General features: G+C 41.3%; 2 protein-coding genes across 6 annotated transcripts in view; one reads left to right on the top strand and one right to left on the bottom strand.

Moving 5' to 3' along the window:
- LOC112045824 (leucine-rich repeat serine/threonine-protein kinase 1) overlaps positions 1–20,765 on the bottom strand; it is a 90,005-nt gene that overhangs the window by 31,875 nt on the left and 37,365 nt on the right. For all 5 annotated transcript variants that reach the window (XM_052889748.1, XM_052889750.1, XM_052889749.1 and 2 more), the window contains exons 20-37: positions 19,641–19,802; positions 18,900–19,001; positions 17,556–17,697; positions 16,193–16,395; positions 15,313–15,387; positions 13,857–14,002; positions 12,818–12,925; positions 12,215–12,284; positions 9,076–9,192; positions 7,072–7,150; positions 6,407–6,531; positions 5,506–5,593; positions 4,395–4,517; positions 3,344–3,525; positions 2,876–2,981; positions 1,762–1,934; positions 945–1,135; positions 159–288 (exon numbers count right to left, since the gene is read on the bottom strand). In XM_052889748.1, coding sequence (XP_052745708.1) covers positions 159–288; positions 945–1,135; positions 1,762–1,934; positions 2,876–2,981; positions 3,344–3,525; positions 4,395–4,517; positions 5,506–5,593; positions 6,407–6,531; positions 7,072–7,150; positions 9,076–9,192; positions 12,215–12,284; positions 12,818–12,925; positions 13,857–14,002; positions 15,313–15,387; positions 16,193–16,395; positions 17,556–17,697; positions 18,900–19,001; positions 19,641–19,802 — 2,322 coding nt within the window. The remainder of the gene's footprint in view (positions 1–158; positions 289–944; positions 1,136–1,761; positions 1,935–2,875; positions 2,982–3,343; positions 3,526–4,394; positions 4,518–5,505; positions 5,594–6,406; positions 6,532–7,071; positions 7,151–9,075; positions 9,193–12,214; positions 12,285–12,817; positions 12,926–13,856; positions 14,003–15,312; positions 15,388–16,192; positions 16,396–17,555; positions 17,698–18,899; positions 19,002–19,640; positions 19,803–20,765) is intronic.
- LOC112055983 (trichohyalin) overlaps positions 1–20,765 on the top strand; it is a 489,894-nt gene that overhangs the window by 441,547 nt on the left and 27,582 nt on the right. The gene's annotated exons all lie outside the window — the stretch shown is intronic.

Here is a 20,765-nt window from a genome sequence, read left to right as displayed (position 1 = left end):
GGGCCCTGAGAAGCAACCTTCAGCATTTAAGAGCCCCGCAAGCTTAGAAGCAGCTCTTTAACGGTGTTAAATACCGGAAAATAGTTGCTCAAGTTCAGTTAGTAGCAGCCTTATCATGAAACCAATGTACACATATTTCAAGGTCAATGCTCACTTACCTGACAGCCTCCGATGGGCAGGCCGTCCTCTCTCTTGACAATGCACACCTCAGCGGGCAGCAGCACCTCCACGCACGCAGACGACTGCACGTCCAGCTCGCACCACACGCCTTCCTGACGTACGCGGAATCTGCGCCGTTAGGACACTTACTGTTATTCGCAGTACCTTTTGGCTAATATTTTTTTCATGGTTATAAGACTTGAATTGACTACAATCATATATACCTATATATAGTTTTAATGATATAAATTCTTTGTTTTATTTATATTTATTTAATTATTTTTATTATCTTTTGTATACTTCGTCTCTCTGGTTCCTTGTTTTATGTTAATTTTCTTGTTTTTTTGTCATTTATAGGTGTTTTGTGATGACCCAATTCTTCATGTGTGTAATTCGTTGATAGTGTTATAGTTTGACGATATGTAAATGTTTTCTGTCCCAAATAAATAAAAAAATAAAAAAATCAATCATGCGTGCGGAATTATGAAGTCTAAAGTTAATCGCGAATTTTTTTAGAAAATGCATAGCACATTTTGCGTTGAGTGTTTATTTGGCTACATTTGAATACAATAGTTATAAAGGACCTTAGTATTAGGGTCATAAAGTTCACAATTGCATGTCATTTAACAATATACACAGTACATTTGTAGGTCCAGCAAGCACCACACGCCTACCTGAAGCACGCAGAATCTACGCCATTAGGACAATACATATTATTCACATTACCTTTCGGCTTCAGTGATTTTTTTTTAATTTCTAGTTACAATGTCGAGTATAAATCTCACCGTATGGCGTGGTACAGCTCATCGGGCTCGTCCTCGTCGCCCACGGCCCCCAGCAGCGGGTCGTAGCGCGGCGGCAGCTCGCGCAGCGCCAGCAGCGTCAGCGGCCCGCACACCAGCTTGAGGCCCGTCTTCCACAGCTTCCAGCACCAATTCAACTCGAGCGCCTTCACCACGTTGTCGTCGATCTCCATCTGATCATAACAACTGGTCAAATAAAGCTGCAACACACTGACAATAAAGAGAATAAGATTCTAAAGAAATGTCATCATTTCAACAGAACGCTATGTTTGACTCATTTGGTCTGAGTCAGAAGTGGGATTACTAGCCCCCAACCAAAATTGACAGATAATTTTGTAAGTGAATTTGGTATGCATCGCTCTGATCATAACAACTAGTCAAATTAAGCTGCAACACACTGAAATTAAATGATAGATATTTTTATTTGATGTCAATTTATGCTACTTGTACTTGTATTTTTTTATTTTATTTGCTAAAACCGTGTTCACCGATTCAATATTTAATTATTAATTGTATAATATTACTTTTAATATTCATACACCTGTCAAGGTAGAAAGTATGTATGTCTATAGCTTGTTCTGTAAACCTTCTGTACTTTCTTATGAATAAATGAATTATTATTATTATTATTATTAAGAGAATAAAATTCCAAAGAAATGTCACCATTTCGACAGAACGCTATGTTTGACCCATTTGGTCTGAGTCAGAAGTGGGATTACTCGCCGCAACCAAAATTGTAAGACAATTTTCTAAGTGAATTTGAAATGCATCTCCATAGCTAATAACTCTATGGTCTCACCTCTCTCGGCGCAGTGTACAAGTTGGGAGAGTGCAGCGCCAGCGCTGGGTCGGCCAGCACGCGCGCGCACAGCCGCGCCCAGAACCCGCGGGGTACGTACGACAGCAGCAACAGGCGCCTGATGCTGCGCCCGCTCGCGCGCGACGACACCGCTATAGCGCCTGAACTCTCCTCTGCGATTGTGAATAAATGCAACTGTTTTTATTTGGAAGGTAAATAACAGGAAATTTAAAATATCGAAAAGCCCTCGAAGATCATGAAATTATTAATTATATTATCAATCAAGTATCAATATTTTCTTTCAGTGTGCTTTCGTTTGAGACTCCACTCGAATATTTTTGCTGTCATTCGGTTATTCTTCTCCACTTTCTACCCCCACAAATTTTAAACGCCTCAAACGATTTTCATCAAACATGTCTAAGAACACTCGCACATAAATCACTTTTCATAGAATACTAATTAAATTAAAATTTTGTTTCACCCGTTCGGGAGATATGATGCCACAGACTGACTGACAACCATACAGATTCGTCAAACTTATAACACCCCTTTTTTTTGCGTCGGGGATTAATAAAATCAGTGGGCTTTAAACGACAGAAGTAATACTTCTTTCTAAAAATAAAAATAAATTGAAGTGTACAAAAAGGGATTGTTTTAAAGTTCTCTAAAAACGCCATCTACCGGTAGTTTAAAAGAACAAAACTGTTTCATTATGCCTGTAGATGGCAGCACGCATTTTAGAAGCCTCACCCGACTACAGTTTTTGTAACAAATCCACCAGAATACTGTCCAAGTTCTTTACGCACTCTGGGTGCGTAAATAAGTTTTATTTTAATAATAAGTGTACTGAAGACTTTATGTTAAGAATATGAAATGGCAGACACACTATCTAATCTAAATCTTTACTAATATTATAAAGCTAAAGAGATTGTTTGATTGAACGCGCTAATCTCAGGAACTACTGGTCCGATTTGAAAAATTCTTTCAGCGTTAGATAGCCCATTTATCGAGGAAGGCTATAGGCTATATATTATCACCGTATTCTTACGCGAACGAGAACCACGCGGGTGAAACCGCGCGGCGTCAGCTATTCAGGATAAAGGGCAACACTCACGTATGAGCAGCGGCGAGTCAGTGCCGCGCGCGGGCTCGGCCAGCGCGGACAGCGAGCCGGCGGCGCGGCGCGGCGTGCCCGGCCACGCGCGCGACTTCAGCGCCAACTGGGGGACAAACATTCATCAAATCCTACTAATATTATAAACGCGAAAGTTTGTTTGGATGTTTGTTACTTTTTAACGCCGCTACTCAGACCAATTATAGAAGGACCTGTATCGCACTCATAGTCACGAACAAAATTGTCTGTCATCTAAGCTCGTTTTCCTCAGAAAATGACAGGCAATTTTGTTTGTAATGAGTGTGATACAGGTCCTTTTATAATTGGTCTGAGTATAATCATGATGAACTTTCACAAAGTAACGCTTGCTTCTATCCAATATTGAATAATTTGAACTTAAGACGATGAAGAGCCAATTTCTTCTCTCTTCTCTTGTAAGTAAGAAAGAGAGCAATGTTCCCCAGTCACCTGCGGCCGCTCGGGCTCCGCGTCGGGCAGCAGCGGCGGCACCAGCAGCGAGCGCGCGTCCCAGCACAGCGCCAGCTCGAACTTGTTGAGCAGCGACACGCCCAGCGAGCGCGCCTCCTCGCCGCCGCCCAGCACCGGCGACGCCTTGAACACGTGCGCCAGGTCGTCCACCTTCATTATACCTGTAACATGTGCAATCATTACTTCCTTGTATCATTCAAAAAGTATAAATGTCAAAACACGCAGACTAAGCACACACACACGCCATCATTGAACACACTGGTACACACGCAAGCACGCACGTACGCACAAAACGTGCACATGCAATCATTGAACGTAGTGATAGTGCACACGCAAACACGCACGTACGCACAGAACATGCACACGCAATCATTGAACGTAGTGATAGTGCACACGCAAACACGCACGTACGCACAGAAAATGCACACGCAATCATTGAACGTAGTGATAGTGCACACGCAAACACGCACGTACGCACAGAACATGCACACGCAATCATTGAACGTACAAATACACATTCATAAGGTAGTGCACACGCAAGCATGCAAATACGAACGCAAAACGCACACGCTATCATTCAACACACACTTATTAGACACACACGTACACTTATTAGCTAGTGCAAATTTAAACACCCACGCATAAAACGCGCACACCCAAGCATTGAACACACACATACACTCATTTACTAGGGCACACGCAAGCATGCACGCACGCATAAAACACTCTCACGCAATCATTAAACACACACGCACATTCATTAGCTAGTGCAGATGGAAGCACGCACGCACAAAGCGCTCACACCCAAGCATTGTACAAACACGTACACTCATTTACTAGTACCCACGCAAGCACGCACGCACAAACCACGAACACGCAATCAGTCAACACACGCGTATCATTAGCTAGGGCACACGCAAGCACGCACGCACACATAAAGCACACACACACGCAATCATTGAACCAACAAACGCACATTCATACGGTAGTGCACACGCAAGCACGCACGCACACGCAGCTATGTACGCACCGTTGTTGGCGAAGGGGTTGATCTCGCGGACGGTGACGACGTGAGCGAGCACGTCGCAGAGCCACTGCGGGCGCAAGAAGTACAGCTCCTTGAGCGTCGCGTCGTCGTAGTGGAGCAGCACGCCTGCGAACAAGGGCTGGCGTTACTTTGGGAATATACAGGTTGGCGGGGAAAAGAGACTATTAAGCCATCTGTAATGAGCCAGTAAGAGCCGTGATAGCCCAGTGTATATGACCTCTGCCTCCGATTACGGAGGGTGTGTGTTCGAATCCGGTCCGGGGCATGCACTTCCAACTTTTCAGTTGTGTGCATTTTAAGATATTAAATATCACGTGTCTCAAACGGTGAAGGAAAAACATCGTGAGGAAACCTGCATACCAGAGAATTTTCTTAATTCTCTGCGTGTGTGAAGTCTGCCAATCCGCATTGGGCAAGCGTGGTGGACTATTGGCCTAACCCTTCTAATTCTGAGAGGAGACTCGAGCTCAGCAGTGAGCCGAATATGTGTTGATAATGATGAATGAGTCAGGGGGGAGATAAAAAAAATAAAAATAGCTTTATTTCCTTACAATTACAGACGTTTTTTTTTTGAAAATTATTATTACGGATTACAAGTTTTATAGATTGTTAGTGGGTTAGTTGATATTATCTAATTTTATATAATGTTAGTAGTGTTAATTTTTATTTTATATATATAGCAGTGAAAGCCTCCTCCAATTGTAGCCATTGTATTGTCTCTGGCTGATCGTTGCCATGTTTTACCTGCAACCCTGACTATCGTCACTCCACCTTCTTAATGGTTTTGGGTCTCGTGGGTACCAGATTGTAACAATTTGGGACCACCTATCGTCTGATGTTCTTTGTATTATGTGGCCTTTCCATTGAAGGCGGAGAACATTTCGAGCAGCATCTTTAGCTTGGGTTATTTTCCTGATAACATCGGTTTTGGCTGTCCCTAAATTTAAAGAATATGATAGAGATATTTGAGGGGGATATGAGGACCTCTCTTAGACCTCTCTGTGGGTACTTACAAAAAAGAAACGAGTTAGATAAGTAGGCGATAGGCGTTAATCGCCTTTTTATATGATTTGAGACTTAAATAAATATTTACCGTTTTCGTGCAAGAACATGGACGCCTGGTGCAGTTCTGCCGCATCCCGAAACATTCGCAGGTTCCTCTGTTGCATATACTGCGTTACCTAAAGCGAAATTGGTTGTTAGTTGTTTATTGAATGCCGAGCAAAAGGATTGTAAAATAATTACTATTGAAGCGTGTGATTCAAAGTAGAATCATGTGCGTAGCATGGGATTCAACTAAACCTGTAATTAGGATGTACTGTAACAACTTTTCATTTCAAGTATATTGAGGAAATTTCTGTATAACAAGGTTTTTTCAAAATACTAAAAAAATATTTTTTCAATAGTTTATATATGTTCTATCGAATAGGGGCACTATGCTGCCTCATACAATAGTAAAGTGATTATATTACCATACGATTCCAGTCGTCCATACTTGACGTGTCATAGCATCGGGTCCTTCTGCTCTACGAAGAACTCCTTGCTGCCCTAAATACAGTGGCAGTATAATGGAAATAAATACCCAGTCTTCTGTATTCGTCTAAATATACGCGCTGCTCAACTAGGGCACTTTGCTGCCTCATACATTAGTAAAGTGATAATATTTTACCAGTCGTCTAGATGCACGACCTACGGCTCCTTGAGGTCAGCTGCCAGGGTGTGTACGCATTCCTCCAGCGCCAGGTACGTCGCTGGGTCATGCTGCTCGAGTAAGGGCAAATTGCTACCTCATACAATAATAAAATGAATGTATTACCATACGATTCCAGTCGTCTATACTTGACGTGTCACAGCATCGGGTCTCCTTGCTGCCTAAATACAGTGGCAGTATTATGGAAATAAATACCCAGTCTTCTGTAATCGTTTAAAAATACGCGCTGCTCAACTAGGGGCTCTATGCTGCCTCATGCAATAGTAAAGTGATAATATATTACCAGTCGTCTATATTGGTCGTGCCTCAAGACCGGCTCCTTGAGGTCAGCTGCGAGACTATGCACGCACTCTTCTAGAGCCAGGTACGTCGCTGGGACGCGCTGCTCGAGTAGGGGTTCTTTGCTGCCTGAATAGTGAAGAAAATACAATGAATGTATTTCAAAAAATGTATGTAAAATAAAGTCAAATAACGGGCACAATCTAACCAGATTTGTGAAATATCGCGTAAAATAACTATATTTAAACGTTCGGGCGCCCGGGACTTCGTCCGCGTGGAATTCAGTTTTTCACAAATCCCGCGGGAACCATGGAGTTTTCCGGGATTAAAAGTAGCCCATGTGTAATCCAGGGTATTATCTATCTTCGTTTTAAATTTCAGCCAAATCGGTTCAATAGTTGCTGCGTTAAAGAGTAACAAACATCTAAACAAAACTTTCACGTTTATAATAAAAGTAGGATATGGTTATTACGATAAACCCCACTTTCATTTTATGTATTTGTTACTTACAAATAGATGTTAAATATTAAACATTTTTCTTTTTTGCTGACATTTCTTTCTGTCTGTTTGAAACTTTTCTATTGCTACCAAAGCTAAATAGTCTTTCGAAAATGAAATATTAAAAAAAAAACGTTTTTTAAATAGTTCAAAATATAGAGAATACTATACCAGGCGGCTTGACACTGAACGCGACTGAGTAGATGATGTCAGCGAGCAGCTTTATGTTATGTCGAGTACTGCACGACACCTGCAAACAACATTTTTTTTTTATGTTAGAAGTTCCTCGATCACAGGTGGTATTAACATTAATTATTTACGTTATTGTAGAGGGAAGGTATCAGTGTTGCTATAAATAAGACGGTATTTGATGACTTACGCTCAGTTGTTTGTTAGACAGCGTAGACACCGTCACGCTGCCAGTCACGTTAGTGATTTTTGTGCAATAATGTTTTGTGTTGTGATTATTGATAATGTTTTGTGTTGTAATTATTGTTTGTCATATACTGTTTAGTGTGGGCATGAAAAACAATTTTCATTCAAACCTACTCCCAAGGTCACAAGTCCTGGGACCTGCTCGAGGTGTTTCCTCTACCACAAAATAACGTTACAATCAATGTAGTTGCTACCCCACGTGTTACAAATGTGATTTTTTTTTGTTTTTTCTATTTCTTTGGATAACTTGAGTTCAGATTGTGTTTTATCATATACGACAAAAATCTGGAAAACACTTAAAAAAAAAAAAAATTTGTACTTTTTTTTAATTATGTTTGGTAATGCCACTGGTTTTTTTATCTCTTTAATAAATGAGGCCATAAAACATAAAAACAGACTGCAAGAACACACAAAATAGTCTTGCCAAATTACTAATCACACCGGGTAAGACCAAAAGGCTAAAGCGATCCACTGTGGATGAATAGGGATGATGACAATTTTTTAAATTGTATATAAATTAAGAGTATGCTAATAGTAAAGAAATTTTATCGATTGCGATCATTACTTTTGGAGCTACAGGGATTTAAAGGGTCAGATTTGCGGCGCTGCCGCGGATCCCTGAAAAACGCTCCATACAAAATGGCACGAACTTATGACGTCGTAGGCAATGATAATGATCGTTAGATTTGTATGTGCGTTCAAACAAAATTACTAATATCTTTGTTATTTGTGCGTGAATATTCATCTAATTACGATAAAAGATTTTTTATTGATTTTGAAATTTTATAATCTCATTTATTTTGCAAATATCCAGACAATCTTTGCTTTTTATGTATAAATTAGTTAACATTGACTTACCCGAATGTATCATAAAAATCAATATATTCAAACCTAGTCATCATCCCCATTGTGTGGTGGACAGAAATATCTGTAAAAAGGACCACAACACAAAGAGTCGCTTTAACTTGAAACATTATCTGCTACAAAATTCAGTTTACAGTCAAGCGACTGATCACTGACAGATGTATCTGAACAGAAAAAAAATGAGATAGGGAGTTAGTGAGTGGGAGTGAACAAACATCAATATAATGTTATTTAAACGGGTACATACCACGATAAAACGACGAGATTTTTAATGTCAATATTTCGATCCAGTTGCATGAATCCAATGTTTAGTAGTTCTACAAAACATTGGATTGAGATCCATAATCCACGCATTATTTCCACGGACTGCCACTATATACCTCGAGTAGTTCGAGAAGCCATTGAAATTCGAAAATACAATAATTTCAATCGGGAAGATGGTTTCAAACTAGCCAGCGAGTGGAACCCGGTGGTAGAATTGTGCAAACCAAGAGGGCGCCGCGATACGCATAATAACAAAAGCGATGTCGTGAGTGTGGTTTGCCTAAATAGCCAAAAACGCGAGGTTGTTGAAAAAAGTAAAAGAACTAGAAAGAGGGTAGATCGATTCTTCCCCTAACAGCTGACTTCACTTCTCATCTCGCAACTTCAGTCCCGTCGTGACCACGATCCATGCAACTGGGTCGAAATATCGACAATAAAAATCTCGTCGTTTTATCGTGGTATGTACCCGTTTAAATAACACACAAAATAGTCTTGCCAAATTGCTAATAACACCTGGTAAGACCAAAAGGCTTAAGCGATCCACCGTGGATGAATTGTGTGGTGGACAGTGAAAAAATGAGCTAGGGAGTTAGTGAGTGGGAGCGAACAAACCTCAATAGAGTCCAACACGCGCGGCAGGCCGAGCTTGTCAGCGTCGGGCGCCGCCATGACAGCGCCGCGGATCAGCCGCTGCAGCGCCACCGGGCTCTCGTTGGAGCTCACCGTGCTCTACAACAAGCACCAGCACCAGCGATGCACACAATGCATAGCTACCCAAGAACTGTACTCTGACATTTAAATCGATGCAGTAAATTGACATTTCCAGTGTTACAGGATATTGCTGTATAAAAAATAGTGATGGGACTAAATTTAATTAATAATCCTATAAGTTTAAATCTTTGATTTTTTTTCAGAGGATAAAAAAAGAATTTATGAGCATTACCAACTACCTACCTACCTTAATTCTTCATAGGAACAGAGTGTTCCTATGAAAAATTAAGGTAAAATTAAGATTGTTAAGGAGGATTAGAAATAAAACAATAATAATTAATAACTATTCATATTCTGAGTCACTATCGCTATCTGTTACATTTAAAACAAATTTGTCTGATACGTCGTCAATTAATGGATCGAGCCCGCTCATTTTCTGTTCCTCTTTTAATATATGTGACACGCACTTTTTTTTTTGTTTAAAAATAATCGAGATAGATAGGTTTTTTCTTGTCTATTTCTTTTGTTAAATAAGATTAATTAAATAGCAATAAATATATTTTACTTATAGAATTAAAACTTAATAGGCTTACGCTAGTTAAAAAATCGTTTTTAAATTTATGAAGCCATCACTACTAATTTAAGTATGGTATCATTATTTTTGAAAGTGACATTAGCGCATGTCAGTTTACTGCATCGATTTAAATGTCCGAGTATAGAACTATACTTAAGCCATAAAATAATAATAATAATAATACTTTATTGAATTCCATCGTCGTCATCAACCCATATTACTGCTGAGCACGAGTCTCTTCACTGAGACACGTGATATTTAATTTCTTAAAATGCACACAACTGAAAAGTTGGGGGTGCATGCCCCGGACCGGATTCGAACCCACACCCTCCGGAATCGGAGGCAGAGGTCATATCCACTGGGCTATCACGGCTCATGAATCATTGAATTCCATATAAATCTTAAAAACTAACACACAATCTTAAATAACATATCTAAAATAAATTTGATTTTTTTTTTCTGTTTATATTTACATGTTTTTTATTTATTTATTTTTATATGGACCCCCTAAGGGTAAAAGCCTCCTCCAATGTTTTCCACCTTTCCCTATCTTTAGCTGCTTAAACCATACTCGAGGAATATTATTTACCAACTCAGACTAATTAGATAAAGACCTGCCTCACAAGACATTATTTTTCTGTCAACGTATATGATCAACGATCTTGTGCGATTATAAACACTGTCTAAAGAATCGATGTTTCATAGTTTAAAATCGTGTCCGTCGGTTAAAAACCTCCGTAAAAATACCTTTTTATGTAGTTATATGGTGTAAAAAACGAACAAAAACTGCTAGTTTAGTTTAAAATATGTATGAAATCTAAGCTAGTTTTCCTTAGAAAATGGCAGAAAATTTTGTTCGTGAATTTGGGTGCGATACTAGTCCTTATGTATTTAGTCTGAGTTTACCAACAAACAACTTAAAAATGAGGATATAAATCACTAGTCATTTCATACCTAATAATAATTATAATTAACTTGTTCTTAAAGTAATGAAAATAAATTTGATTATTAAGATTAAAACAATTAGATATAGTTAATAAATTTTGAATAATCTATACTAATATTATAAAGCTGAAGAGTTTGTTTGTTTGATTGAACGCGCTAATCTCTGGAACTACTGGTCCGATTTGAAAAATTCTTTCCGTGTATACGTGTATACGTGTATAATATAGCCTATAGCCTTCCTCGATAAATGGGCTATCTACTATTTATCGAGGAAGGCTATAGGCTATATTTTATCCCCGTATTCTTACGGGAACGGGAACCACGCGGGTGAAACCGCGCAGCGTCAGCTAGTGTTTAATAAAACAACAATACTTAATTTAAAATAAAAAAGTAATGAAATGACTAGCGTTTTCTACCCTCATTTGTAATTTGTTTGTTAGTAAACAGTACTCCTCGATTATGGCTTTAGTATAGAGTCGTGATAGCCCAGTGGATATGACCTCTGCCTCCGATTCCGGAGGGCGTAGGTTCGAATCCGGGGCATGCACCTCCAACTTTTCAGTTGTGTGCATTTTAAGAAATTAAATATCACGTGTCTCAAACGGTGAAGGAAAACATCATGAGGAAACCTCCACATCAGATAATTATCTTAATTATCTGCGTGTGTGAAGTCTGCCAATCCGCATTGGGCCAGCGTGGTGGACTATTGGCCTTACCACTCTCATTCTGAGAGGAGACTCGAGCTCAGCAGAGAGCCGAATATGGGTTGATAATGATGATAAAGATGACCCAGGAACAGGGCGATGCAGAGATTTATTTTCTCTTTTTCGATTGGTTGTCTGGAAGAGATCGCTCATTAGCGATAAGGCCACCAATTGTACATTAGTTTTTAAGTTAATTTCTTGCCTGTTATTATTATTTTTGGTGTACAATAAAGTATATTTCATTCATTCATTCATTCATTCGTTCATTAATTAATTCATTCATTCATTCATAGCCGGGGCCTTCAAACTCAGGGACTTTTCAAGTAAAAATAAAGAACTTACCAGATAATCGCGATCGAACTGTACTTGCAGAACTTGAGAGCAGTGTGCCTAGTGGCAGTTTTCATTGTTTCGTGCTGTGACTATCGCGTAAACGTAAACGCAAATATGTAAGGAATTGAAACAGTTGTGCATTAGTGCTACTAAATGACGCTGTTTCAGTTCCTTAGAAATTCGCATTTACAGTAACGCGATCGTCATAGTATAAAATGCGGGCTTACTTGTTAATCATTGATTAACAAGTTAGCCCGCTTCCATCTTAGATTGCATCATCACTTACCATCAAGTGAGATTGTAGTCAAGAACTAACTTGTAGAGAATAACAAAAGAAACTATCTCCCGCCCTCCCACTCCCTAACGCCCTCTCTTTGCGGAAGCAACCAGCGCCAACTAGTGTCGACACGAGCCAACACGTGCCAGTCGAGTGACGTCACATCCTTCTCAAAATACTTATTTCCCACATTCATTTATCACTTACATGAGCCACTTGGTCGTAGTGTGTAGCGACCATGATGACGGGCGAACCCGGCGCGCGAGCTTGTATGGACCTGACCACAAAATAATGAATATCATATATCGATTACTTTTAACTCCCGACGCAAAAAAGGGGGTGTTATTAGTTTGACGTGTCTGTGTCACGTCTCGAAAAAAAAAACTAAAAATGAGGGTACAACAAACAAATTAAAAATGATGGTATTATTCACTAGTCATTTCACACCTAACAATAATTATAATTAACTTGTTCTTAAATTAATGAAAATAAATTATATTAATAATCTTAGAACGATTAGATATGGTTAATATATTTTATATAACATTTTATGAACAAACTATACATAATTTAAAATAAATAAGTTATGAAATGACATGAGTTTTCTACCTTCATTTCTAATTTCTTTGTTAGTAAACAGTACTCATCAAGAAAGGCTGTAGTATTGATGGAATTTTTTTGAGTCTATTCAAAAAAAATGTTTAGCCTATTATTGTCTAAAAAGCTCATAGCTTCCCACGCCAACAAAGTCGCAGGTAACCGCTAGTGATATAAAATTTGGCTGATGCTCTTCCGCGCGTCTCAATTCACCTGAGCCACTGCAAAGCTGCCGCCAGCCCCTTCCGGCCGTCCGAGACCTTCCACACCACGAGGTAGAGGGAGCGCTTCGACAAGAAGTACTGGTGCGTGGCGTAGTATCTGACAACAAAACCTATATGTCAACACTAGCTGACGCCGCGCGGTTTCATCCGCATGGTTCCCGTTCCCGTAGGAGTACGGGGATAATATATAGCCTGTAGCCATTCTCGATAAATGGGCTATTTAACACTGAAAGAATTTTTCAAATCGGACCAGTAGTTTCTGAGATTAGCGCGTTCAATCAAACAAACAAACTCTTCAGCTTTATATATTAGTATTAGAAGTATTAGATTAGATTTTACAATATTTTAGCAGAAGCTTCAGAAGTGAAAAAAAATGAAAACCAATGTCGAACAAAAGTCACACAATATTTGTCAGGACAACTTAATTAACAAATCAAACTGTAACCAAAATAAGATCCTTGAATGGCAGAGAATGACCTTGAGTGGAGTCACGCACTTGTGAACGATGTGTGTAGGGTTAAACTCTCCATTTTCCACTCAAGTCACTCTCCTCGCCTATCCCAAGTAACCCATAAAGAATTATACAACAAGAAATATTGACGGCTCGAACGCCACGAGCACTCTGAAGCATACTGAAGCACACTGAAGCGACGAGCGCCTTATATCGCAAGTCGTTCCCGCCAACCGATCACTCCAAATCCCTACTGTTCACGGAAACCATACTTACCATCCAATCAGCCTCCCTAGCCAAGTGGCACGTCGATTCTCTTTCTACGATCGCTAACGCTTCGAAAACCAGAAAAATGCATTGGAATGACAGATCTTGACCACGTGACCTGTCGATAGCAAATGTCTTTCCCATACATCTTTCTAGTTTTCGAACGTTAGCGATAGAGCTAACTTGCAAAGAATATATAAAAAAATGGCGGTGCAAGTCTCGAATGCCTTTTGTCTTGCCTACGCTAAGAGATAGAGATGTTCTCTGCCTCTTGTCTTGCCTACGCTAAGAGATAGAGACGTTCTCTTACTCCTGCTGCCCGCCGAAGTCCCACGTGCGGAAGGTGACGGGCCCGCGCGCGGAGCGCTGCGGCTCGTACACCCACGCGCCGATGTCCACGCCCACGGTGGACACGCCGCGCCGCGACGACTTGTTGCCCATTCGCTTCGCCCAATGCTGGGAATATAAACAACGTGTGTTCTTTAGACCAGTATTCCGCAAAGAGCACTGGTGTACGTCTTAAACGGCGAAGGTAAAACATTGTGAGGATACCTGCATACCTAAAAATTTTCTTAATTCTCTGCGTGTATGAAGTAAGACACCAAGATAAGACCCTAGAATGGCAGAGAATGATCTTGAGTGGAGTCACGCACCTGTGAACGTTGTGTGTAGGGTTAAAGGATCCTTTGACTGTTCACAAACACTCCCCTTTTCCACTCAAGTCACTTTCCCCGCCTATCCCAAGTAACCCATAAAGAATTACACAACAAGAGATGTGGACGGTTCGAACGCCACGAGATGTCCACGCCCACGGTGGACACGCCGCGCCGCGACGACTTGTTGCCCATCCGCTTCACCCAATGCTGGAAATATAAACAACGCGTGTTCTTTAGACCAGTATTACGCAAAGTGCGCCAAGGACATAGCTAAGAGACTCTATGCCCGGGACATAGCACCATGGCACTCAAGACCATCGGATAGGCTGGCGTTGCCCAGAGATCTTCTGGACAAAAAGAGAGATCCGTTGACTCGGGCCCGACCTCAGACCAATTATTATATAGGACCTGCCTCGCCAAACGTTATTTTTCTGTCAAAGTATATGATCAAAGATCTAATGCGATTGTAGAAACTGTTTCTATAGAATCGATGTTAAATAGTTGTAATCGTGTTCGTCTGTTAAAGAGCTCCGTAAAAATACCTTTTTGTGTAGTTGAATTGTGTAAAAAATGGGCAAAAACTTCTAGTTTAGCATAAGATATATACCAAATCTAAGCTCGCTTTCTTCAGAAAATGACAGACAATTTTGTTCGTGATTATGAGTGCGATACAGGTCCTTCTATAATTGGTCTGAGGACCCGACAGTCATTATAAAAGAAAATATATGACAACCAATAAAGCCCCCAACAGGGGGCTCATCAATGACCGTGTCATCTTAATGACATGCGGTAGTAACATACAGAAGGCAAAACGCCTCTTCAATATGCTTCCCCCACCTTCTTTGAGAGCAGACCACTTCGACCGCAAAGTGTACTGGTGTACGTATCAAACGGTGAAGGAAAAACATCGTGAGGAAACCTGCATACCAGAAAATTTTCTTAATTCTCTGCGTGTGTGAAGTCTGCCAATCCGCATTGGGCCAGCGTGGTGGACTATTGGCCTAACCCCTCTCATTCTGAGAGGAGACTCAGCAGTGAGCCGAATATGGGTTGATAATGATGATGTTAGTTAAAGGTAATAATAGAGTTAGGTTAAGGGTTGGTACTGACCTCTGTAGGCTTCCTCCGATGCTGTATGGCGGATTCCTGGCGCAAGCACTCCAACAAGCTCGTCTTGCCAATGCCCTGAAATATCATTCCAAGGGGCCTTTTATATTTCTGTATTTATTATTATAAAGACAAAGCTTTGTCTGTCTGTTTATACGAGCTAACTAGAAATTGTGACCAATGGGAATGGGACCACTCTGGAAACAAACCCTCCAAAACAAAAAAAGAATTTTCAAAATCGGTCCATAAATGACGGAATTATCGCTGGACATACATAAAAAAAAAAACATACATACAGCCGAACGTAGAACCTCCTCCTTTTTGGAAGTCGGTTAAAAACCTGTTTGTGTTCGACAGACCATTTGTCGAGAAAGGCTATAATATAGCATCCCGCTACGATCAATAGGAGCGGAGCATCAATGAAAAATGTGTTAAAAAATGGGCTTTTATTTCCTTCTGAGAGTTTCCGGTGCGTGCCCTACGTAAACGGTTAAAGATTTTCTACATATTTATGTAGAAATGGTTCCTCTTTTCTAGTTCTAAAATAAAGTCTTCGACAGAAGAGTCTATCTTTCAAGGTTGTTATGTCAAAGGTTTCGACACTGGCAAAGTCTAGCTTTTATTTCCTTTTGAAAGTTTCCGTTGCGTGCCCTACGTAAACGGTTTAAGATTTTCTACATATTTATGTAGAAATGGTTCCCCTTTTCTAGTTCTAAAATAAAGATTTTCTACATATTTATGTAGAAATGCCTCCCCTTTTCTAGTTCTTAAATAAAGCCATCGACAGAAGAGTCTATCTTTCAAGGTTGTTATGTGAAAGGTTTCGACACTGGCAAAGTCTCGGGCGCCCGTATACTCCGTAACTCTTCGTTTAGCCAAGTACCTGCACGCCGACGATCATCAGCTTCATCCGCGCGTAGGGCTTCGCCTCCTGCAGCACGGAGCGCAGGTAGCCCACGACGTCGACGCTGCGGCAGCGCCCGCCGCGCACCACCGAGCGCAGCGGCTCCTGCAGCGAGCAGCCCACCGTGTTGAGGTTCCACAGCCGCGTCAGCAGGCCCATTTGTGGCGGCAGATCGGTTATATCTGGAAGCATTGCTCAATGGGTGGCCGCTCACTGACAATTACGATCGGGTCTTCCACGGTAACCCTCACGGGTCACGGTGTAACAGTGATCGGGGTGTTGGCCCCTCTCTGTGATGCTCGACGCCGCCTGCAACGACAGGCGGGGCGCTGGGTGGGACCTGTTTAGGTCAGTGGTGTCAACACCGGGTTTCAACGGGAGTCAACAACAACTGACAATTTTGACGTGACAACGTCTTATAAATTGGTTTGCCGGGTGACACTTCAAGAAACTGCGTTACGCTCCGCTCACGTTATGCGCTCACAATGAGAGCGAGTGAGAGGCACGCGTCCCTTCCACTCGGGCATGGTTAGCCCGCCTAAGAGCGAGAGAGACAGACATAAAAAGTGAAAGGCACGCGTGCCTTCCACTCGAGCACAATATAGGTCCTAGTATAGATCCTTGAGGAACCCGCATTTTTCAACAGACTGAGTTCCACTGATGTGTACTTTCTGAATTATATATATCAAATAGGAACTCAGCAAGTTAAGGGAATTATCAGTAATTCCGTAGTAATGTAGTTTCCTGATCAATGTTTCATGATTCATGATGCACACAATCAAATACCTTGGGCAAATCACAAATAACACCTAATGCGTCCTTTTACTCTTCCCAGGCTTTAAAGATATGATGTACAAAAACGTGTACTTATTCCGTGATTGTAGTTGTGATTTGTGCTTGGAGATTGATGTACCAGACGCCACGCGGCTGAGTTGTTCTCGCATCACCTGAGCTTATAAGACGCGAGGTTACATTATACATACACATCATAACAACACATTCATTTATACATAATGATGATGATAATGACGACGACGACGACGGCGACGGCGACGGCGACGGCGACGATGACGATGACGATGACAATGACGATGACGATGACGATGACGATGACGATGACGATGGCGATGACGATGACGATGACGATGACGATGACGATGACGATGACGATGACGATGACGATGACGATGACGATGACGATGACGATGACGATGACGATGACGATGACGATGACGATGACGATGACGATGACGATGACGATGACGATGACGATGACGATGACGATGACGATGACGATGACGATGACGATGACGATGACGATGATGATGATGTCGAAGCTCACCTTTGTTCCCGCTGAGGTTGAGCACGGACAGGTTGGCCAGCAGATGCAGCGCCGGCGGCACGGCGCGCAGCAGGTTGCTGGACACGTCGAGCATCGACAGCAGCGGGAACAGCAACCTTGCCTTGAGGGAACCGCGGCTGCTCTGTGACACATAACATTAATATTGATATATACTAAGAGACAGCGCTCAAATATTATTCAAAATAATAGTTAGGCTCGCTGGTCTCTTAGAGAGATTCTAAAATACAAAGACACTCCAATGCCAAACCAAAGTATACAATATTTCCACCCAATACTGACCAATGGATGTCTAATCTGGAGAATGACAAAAGGCCACCAACAAAAGCTGATAGTATGCCAATATGAGATGGAAACGAGCACGTTGCATATAAAGTTAAAAGACAATTGGAGTATAAAGAAAATCCGAAAAGCCACTGGTGTAACAGACGTTTTTTAAAAAGGTATTTAATTATTAAATTTAAGGGGACATGTGGTCAGATTCTCAAAAGAAAAATGGTCAAAAGAGGTCATGCAATGCTATCCCAGAAATGGGAAAAGGAAGCAAGGACGACTACACAAAAGATGAGAGGAACAAACCACACAAAAGAGGACCTGCCAGGAAAAGCTACAGAACCGAGCAGAGCAGAGGAGACCTATGAAGGACAACCTAACTGCTCTGGTGTAATATAAATTAAGTAATAGCATTAAGTTTATTATATGTAATTAACATGGAACAAATGACAAAAAACAAAAATGAACAAAAAGGATTTCAGAATGGTATCCTAGGTATGGTAAGAGGAATAAAGGAAGACAGGTGAAACGTTGGGAGGATGACTTTAAAAAGGTCGACGGTCCGGAACGGATGACAATAGCGAGGGACAGAGAAAAGTGAAGATCTTAGGGGAGTTAGATCTTAGGAGACAAGTTGCTAATTAATAAGAATTATGTATATACTTAAAAATGTAAATGTAACTAACCAGCAGTAATAAAGGCTTATTTTCTTTTATTTTATGTAATTAACAGTCAGAGATTATAGACCATTTTTATTTAAGAGACGGCAATCCTTGTCTGCAAACGCAGCATGAAAAGTAGCATGTTGAACATAAACTACGAGGACCACTTCATAAATAAGGAAAAGAACAAAGGTGAGCGATGTACTATATAAAATAAGAAAACTAAAATATAAATGGACGGGTCATATAATAAGGTCAGATAGAGGAAAATGGACAAAGAATTTAGGAATCCATTCTTTATGGTAATAAAGAAGGAATTTGTACAATTTGTGAGTGTCATGCAAACCCTAGTTAAAACCCTCGTGTACGCCACTGGACGAGGTCAACTCACCCATTCGTCATCGTTCTCGTCACCGTCCGGCTCGCTGGCCGGGACCAGTCCGTCATCGTCGGTGGTCAGTTGTATGCGACTTAGCATGTTGTTCGCTAGGATCTGAAACAATAGAATATTTCTTTAGAATTTTACTTCTATGTATTTAAAATCTTTTTATTTCTGTCTGCCACGCCCCCTCTTAATCGAAGGCAGAGGTCATATGCACTGGGCTATTACGACATTTTTATATAACATTCTAATTGTGACCACTTAACATAACCTGGATTATCTGCTGCTGTTTCAGACACTGAAAAAATGTATACGAAAATATTAGGTAAGTAGTAAGCATAGATGATACAATTGGTAGTAAGACTAAGTTGTTGAATCCGTTACGAAAAGTGTAAGTGTTATCTGGCGTGGCCTTCGACCATTAATAACCTGCCTCGCTAACCGTAACTCTGGCAACGATCAACAATCAATGATCTAACGCGTTTATAAAAACTGTTGCTATAGAATCGATGTTTCATTGTTGTAATCGCTTTCGTTGTATAAAGAGCTCCCTAAGATTGCCAGTTTGTGTAGTTGAATGACATAAAAAACGATCATGATTGATTTTTGACAGAGGGGTAACGGTTAGCGAGGCAGGTCCTGTTATTAGTGGTCGAAGTCTGAGGCTCATAAATGGCGCTTCATTTTTTTTTGAACAGTTTTTCAGTTAAATCAAGCTCGTTATATATTTTTTTTTCTTTCAATCCTCACCAGAGTGCGCAGCCCCTCGAGGCGCAGGTGCCTGCGCGCGGGGCACGCGGCGCTCAGCAGCTGCGAGCGCACCGAGCCGCTGGAGCGAGGTCTCGCGCGCGCACACTTGCTGGGGCAGTAGCACGCTAGGGGGTCCCCCTCCGATGAACCAAAGTTCTCCACCTGACATACAAAAAGCAGAAGGAGATGAACAAACCTACCATTTTTACCACTGCAAGACAGTCGAATCACAGCGGGCGATGAAACGAGCTATGTTAGGAGTATCTCTCATCATTATTATCAACCCAAATTCGGCTCACTGCTAAGCTCGAGTCTCTTCCCAGAATGAGAGGGGTTAGGCCAATAGTCCACCACGCTGGCCTAATGCGGATTGGCAGACTTCAAACACGCAGAGAATTAAGAAAATCCTCTGGTATGCAGGTTTCCTCATGATGTTTTCCTTCACCGATTGTGGCACGTGATATTTAATTTCTTAAAATGCACACAACTGAAAAGTTGGAGGTGCATGCCCTTGACCGGATTCGAACCCACACCCTACGAAATCGGAGGCAGAGGTCATATCCACTGTGCTATCACAGCTATCTAGGAGTATCTCTGCGTGATCGAATCAGAAATGAGGAGATCCGCAGAAGAACCAAAGTCACCGACATAACTCAACGAGTTGCGAAGCTGAAGTGGCAATGGGCGGGGCACATTGTGCGAAGAGCCGATGGACGTTGGGGTCCCAAAGTGCTGGAATGGCGACCCCGCACTAGTAAGCGCAGTGTTGGCCGACCCCCCACCAGGTAGACTGACGACATCAAGCGAGTCGCAGACATTCGCTGGATGCAGGTGGCTCAGTATCGTGATGTTTGGAAGTCCCTACAAAAGGCCTATGTCCTGCAGTGGACTCCATCGGCTGATATGATGATGATGATGACTAGACACATGGTAGGTTGACAGTTGCCTTATGACGTTCATAATACGTACTATTATCGTGAATCGCGACAAACTTTCAAGAGTGAAACGAACTGTCACCCGCACCATCCTACAGCGCATGAAGTATATGGTATGGAACTAGGTATTTTTTTTTTTTTATTCTTTACAAGTTAGCCCTTGACTACAAACTCACCTGATGGTAAGTGA

Source organism: Bicyclus anynana, chromosome 26 (genome assembly GCF_947172395.1).
Source record: "Bicyclus anynana chromosome 26, ilBicAnyn1.1, whole genome shotgun sequence".
Classification (NCBI taxonomy): domain Eukaryota; kingdom Metazoa; phylum Arthropoda; class Insecta; order Lepidoptera; family Nymphalidae; genus Bicyclus; species Bicyclus anynana.
The sequence above is the reverse complement of the archived record's forward strand: the minus strand, read 5'-3'. Positions and strand labels throughout refer to the sequence as shown.